Source organism: Chiloscyllium punctatum, chromosome 21 (assembly GCF_047496795.1).
Source record: "Chiloscyllium punctatum isolate Juve2018m chromosome 21, sChiPun1.3, whole genome shotgun sequence".
Taxonomy (NCBI): Eukaryota; Metazoa; Chordata; class Chondrichthyes; order Orectolobiformes; family Hemiscylliidae; genus Chiloscyllium; species Chiloscyllium punctatum.
Window position 1 is genome coordinate 5,456,921 of NC_092759.1, and position 6,000 is coordinate 5,462,920.

General features: G+C 44.1%; 1 protein-coding gene across 2 annotated transcripts in view; it reads left to right on the top strand.

Annotated features, from left to right (window-relative positions):
* The window catches only part of ppp1r35 (protein phosphatase 1, regulatory subunit 35), a 28,211-nt gene extending 22,869 nt beyond the window's left edge, over window positions 1-5,342 (top strand). The window contains exon 5 of one of the 2 annotated variants that reach the window (XM_072591486.1): window positions 4,143-5,342. In XM_072591486.1, the coding sequence (XP_072447587.1) occupies window positions 4,143-4,319 (177 nt within the window). In that variant the 3' untranslated portion in view covers window positions 4,320-5,342. The remainder of the gene's footprint in view (window positions 1-4,142) is intronic. The other variant, XM_072591487.1, reaches the window with a different exon arrangement.
* Window positions 5,343-6,000: the final 658 nt, after the last annotated feature.

Below are 6,000 nucleotides of genomic sequence, written 5' to 3' on the forward strand. Positions count from 1 at the left end.
GAGTGATGCTGGAAAAGCACGGCAGGTCATGCTTGCCCATCCCCACTTGCCCTTGTAAAGGTGAGCTGTCCTTTTGAACTGCTGCGGTCCATGTAGTGTAGGGACATCCACAGTGCTGAGATTTGAATCAGTTATTATCACGTGTATTCAGTATAAAATATAGTGAAACGTTTATACCGTCACCCTGCATCTGCGCTTTTCTCATTAACTTAAAATAAAATGAAAGATAACTTGAAGAGCGTCCAATTTTTCCTTCTCCACTGCTACAGTCCCACTCTGGGCTTCACCAGCCCATTCCACTCCGCGGCCAGAGTACACTCCAGGGTTTATCAGCCCACACTTTCCATACAGGATCTTTGCTGTCACCTTGAAAATTCTGTCTCCCCGGATACTTATACATCTCTCCACACTAGGCCTCAGTTGAGAGTGCCAAGGCCACACTGTTCATAATGAAGTAAATTGCAGTTACTGTTGTAATGAAGGAACTGTGTCAACCGACTGTGCACAGCAAGCTCCCAGACACACTAATAATGACAAGCTAATCTGATTTAGTGTTGAGGGACACAGAGCTGCCGTCTCCCCCTGCTGTCCTTCTCTGAATGTTGCCTTGGGCTCTTTTTAAGGTCTGGGGAATGTGAGATCACATAGTTTGGACCTCAAAGACAGGACAGAGCAAGGACGTGTTGCTCCAAGATTCTAATGCAACCACACAGCAGATTGCAGAATCTAGAACTGAAAGGAGTTAGGTCCATGTCCAGGGTGGGGGTGGGTTCAGTCATGGCTTCTCAAGAAGAATTGGATCATCAACAGCAGAAAAAAAAATCACAGGACTACAGGACGAAAGGCATTGGAGTTGGACCAGCTGAATTGCTCTTTCAGATGGGCAGATGATGACATCATGGTAATGTCACTGAGCTAAGAATCCAGGGGCCCGGGCTAATGTTATTGAGATATAGATTAGATTACATTACATTACAGTGTGGAAACAGGCCCTTCGGCCCAACAAGTCCACACCGACCCGCCGAAGCGCAACCCACCCATACCCCTACAGGGCCCCTTACCTAACACTACAGGCAATTTAGCATGGCCAATCCACCCTGACCTGCACATCTTTGGAGTGTGGGAGGAAACCGGAGCACCCGGAGGAAACCCACGCAGACACTGGGAGAACGTGCAAACTCTACACAGTCAGTCGCCTGAGGTGGGAATTGAACCCGGGTCTCAGGCGCTGTGAGGCAGCAGTGCTAACCACTATGCCACCGTGCCGCCCACATAGAGGACACCGGTTCAAATCCCACCACGACAATTTAAATTCTGTTTCTAAAATCTGGAATTAAAAGCTATCCTCAGTAACAGTGACCATGATTAGTTGCCACAAAAACCCTTCTGGTGTATTCATGTCCTCTTAGGGGAGAAAAGCTGCCATCCTTACCCAGTCTGGCTTACACACAACTCCAGAATCACAGCACACTTTGAAATAGCAGAGCTAGCCAATCTATTTTCAAGGGCAGTCAGGATTGAGCACCTTGTCCAGTGATGTTGACATTCCATGAAAGATTAAGTTAAAATATTTCCCCTAAAGATCACATGTTCTGGTCAAGCAGTTACCTTCATTGCTCATGACTTTAAGTGTCGGAATTGGGACGTCATGTTGAGGTTGTACAGGACGTTGGTGAGAGCTCTTCTGGAGTACTGTGTCCAGTTCTGGTCACCCTGATAAAGGAAGAATATTATAAAATTCGAAGGAGTTCAGAAAAGATTTAGAGTCATAGTCATAGAGATGTACAGCATGAAAACAGACCTTTCAGTCCAACCCGTCCATGCCGACCAGATATCCCAACCCAATCTAGTCCCACCTGCCAGCACCTGGCCCATATCCCTCCAAACCTTCCTACTCATATATCCATCCAAATGCCTCTTAAATGTTGCAATTGTACCAGCTTCCACCACTTCTTCTGGCCGCTCATTCCATACATGTACCACCCTCTGCGTGAAAAAGTTGACCCTTAGGTCTCTTTTATATCTTTTCCCTCTTACCCTAATCCTATGCCCTCTGGTTCTGGACTCCCTAACCCTGGGGAAAAGACTTTCCTATTTATCCTATCCATGTCCCTCATAATTTTGTAAACCTCTATAAGGTCACTCCTCGCCCTCTGATGCTCCAGGGAAAACAGCCCCAGCCTATTCAGCCTCTCCCTCTTGCTCAAATCCTCCAACCCTGGCAACATCTTTGTAAATCTTTTCTGAACCCTTTCAAGTTTCACAACATCTTTCCGATAGGAAGGAGACCAAAATTGCATGCAGTATTCCAACAGTGGCCTAACCAATGTCCTGTACAGCCGCAAAATGACCTCCCAACTCCTGTACTCAATACTCTGACCAATAAAGGAAAGCATACCAAACGCCTTCTTCACTATCCTATCTACCTGCGACTCCACTTTCAAGAAGCTATGAACCTGAACTCCAAGGTCTCTTTGTTCAGCAACACTCCCTAGGACCTTACCATTAAGTGTATAAGTCCTGTTAAGATTTGCTTTCCCAAAATGCAGCACCTCGCATTTATCTAAATTAAACTCAATCTGCCACTTCTCAGCCCATTGGCCCATCTGATCAAGATCCCATTGCACTCAGAGGTAACCTTCTTCGCTGTCCACTACACCTCCAATTTTGGTGTCATCTGAAAACTTATTAACTATACCTCTTATGCTCACATCCGAATCAATTATACAAATGTCGTGGACCCAGCACTGATCCTTGTGGCACTCCACTGGTCACAGGCCTCCAGTCTGAAAAACAACCCTCCACCACCACCCTCTGTCTTCTACCTTTGAGCCAGTTCTGTATCCAAATGGCTAGTTGTCCCTGTATTCCATGAGATCTAACCTTGCTAATCAGTCTCCCATGGGGAACCTTGTCGAACGCCTTACTGAAGTCCATATAGATCACATTGACTGCTCTGCCCTCATCAATCCTCTTTGTTACTTCATCAAAAAACTCAATCAAGTTTGTGAGACATGATTTCCCATGCACAAAGCCATGTTGACTATCCCTACTCAGTCCTTGTCTTTCCAAATACATGTACATCTGTCCCTCAGGATTCCCTCCAACAACTTGCCACCCACTGAGGTCAGGCTCACCGGTCTTTAGTTCCCTGGCTTGTCTTTACTACCCTTCTTAAACAGTGGCACCACGTTTGCCAACCTCCAGTCTTCCGGCACCTCACCTGTCACTATCGATGATACAAATATCTCAGCAAGGGGCCTAGCAATCACTTCTTTGGCTTCCCACAAAGTTCTCGGGTACACCTGATCAGGTACTGGGGATTTATCCACCTTTACCCGTTTCAAGACATCCAGCACTTCCTCCTCTGTAATTGGACATTTTTCAAGATGTCATCATCTATTTCCCTACAGTCTATATCTTCCATATCCTTGTCCACAGTAAATGCTGATGCAAAATATTCATTTATTATCTCACCCATTTTCTGTGGCTCCACGCAAAGGCCGCCTTACTGATCTTTGAGGGGCCCTATTCTCTCCCTAGTTACCCTTATGTCCTTAATATATTTGTAAAATCCCTTTGTATTTACCTTAATTGTATTTGCCAAAGCTATCTCATGTCCCCGTTTTGCCCTCCTGATTTCCCTCTTAAGTATACTCCTACTTCCTTTATACTCTTCTAAGGATTCACTCGATCTATCCTGTCTATACCTGACATATGCTTCCTTCTTTTTCTTAACCATTATTCAATTTCTTTAGTCATCCAGCATTCCCTATACCTACCAGCCTTCCCTTTCACCCTGACAGGAATATACTTTCTCTGGATTCTTGTTATCTAATTTCTGAAGGCTTCCCATTTTCCAGCCGTCCCTTTACCTGCGAACATCTGCCTCCAATCAGCTTTCGAAAGTTCTTGCCTAATACCGTTAAAATTGACCTTTCTCCAGTTTAGAACTTCAACTTTTAGATCTGACCTATCCTTTTCCATCACTATTTTAAAAGGAATAGAATTATGGTCGCTGGCCCCAAAGTGCTCCCCCACTTACCAAGATGCTACTGGGATTGGCGGGTTTGGGATATAAAAATAGATTGGAAAGCAAGCGAGGGAACTGCAGAGGTGTTAATATATCTTTCCTGTTGCAGCAGGTCACTGAGATGGAAGCCCCTGATCTCATGATGTTCTATGATCCACTGGAGCTGTTAACTGAGACCCCTTACCTCTCTGTGGACGGCCTGCCTGACTTGAAGGTGCAGCCACAGCCAAAACCTGCTGCTTCATCCTTTGACCTTTTTCGCAAGCTAAAACAGTGGGAGTCCTAGCTACAGCAAGATTACAGGTTGGAAAGCTGTGGGAATGTATACTCAGTGTAAAAAGTGTACATATATATAATTTATATCAGTCCTTTCAGCTGTATAATGTCGTTCCCAATTATGTTGATGAAAACCGGTGGATTTTGGAACATTTCAAGACAGGACACTTTGAAATTGGGCAAAGTATTTTAACATTGAAATATGAATGTGTGGTGCCAGAATAAGGTTTTTCTCACTTTATGCTGCTGGTGACAGTATTCCGAAACTCCCTCTAGCAATTAACATTTCTTCAGTAACTAATACCGTGAAGCACCATATTCAGTTTCAGAGTTACCCATCAATGCAATGAACAAACCTCCAAACTTACTGAAATGGGCCAAGCAGGTTCGTAATATACATTACGTCAAGTAGGATTCTGAAGGGCAGATACCAGGGCTCTGCTCCCCTCTTAGACCACAGGGTCCACACTTTTAGGAAAATGGAGAGAAATCCATCAAGTTTCTCTTCTTGCCTTTGGCCTACCTGAAATAGGCCAAAGCCTTCCCTCTGGTCCACATGGAGATGGGCAATAATGGTTCTAGGCTCAGTATCACCTGCTATGGAGGCACTGTTGAAAACCAATTTACGCACACAAGCTGCCACGGACAGCAATGGAGGCAGGTGACCATATAGTCTGATCTTGGTACTGGTTAGTTCAGAAGGAATCTTGACCATGAGAGAATTTCCCTTTTTAACATCCCACTCCAGTGGAAAAATGTGTACTCCTCACGTTGGTGAAGACAGAATTATGCTAGTGCTCAGTTCACGGGCACAGTCATCCCACTCCCTGACAGCTCCAGAAGAGTGTTTCATAGAGTGTTTGCTCTTTTGTGGCTCTTAATCCTCTCCCTGTAAGCAGCATTCAGGAATTTGATCATCACTCACCTTTTATAGTGCACATTGCCAATTTTAAATAATACAAATTTTGTAATTTTGTTTGCATAACAAACTGACAGAAGCGTATTTTTGTATGAATTAAAGATTCTTTTTCTACTTCATCTCCAAAGCTGCCTTCTGTTGGCATAGTCCTCAAAATGTATTCTCGTTTTGAACTGGTCAAAGTGACTTTCGGTGGAATGTTGAGAGCTTTCTTTCATTGAGGTATGAAGAAGTTATTTCTGATTTGAGGCTTTAACTCTGCTTCTCTGTCATCAGATGCTGCCAGACCTGCTGAGTTTCTCCAACACTTTGTTTTTTTTAAACTTTTTTTATGCACTTCATGATACCTTTCAGTGTTTGACACAATTATTTTTGAAGTGTGGTAACTGTCGTTCTGTAGGTAAATGTGGCAGCCAGCAGCTTGAAGCAGAATCAAGATGAATCATTCTTTAAATGCAGGTATGTTTTCTTTTTGTTAATATTGATTGAGGGAGAATTGTGGCCATTGATACCTTTCCTGGCTGCACTATCAATTGGACTTGGTAATGGGGGCCTTGATAAATGAAGATGGGAACAAAGGAATCAATCAATATGTTGATAGTGAGATGAAGCAAGGTGAGAAGAGGGTAATATGGACTGTGGAACTTGTTGGGCTGGATTCCCCTAAGAGCCAAACAAAATATATTGCCTTTTCTTCACAGGGTGGCTCAGTGGTTAGCATTGCTGCCTCACAGCACCGGGGTACCGGGTTCAATTCCACCCTCAGGCTTTG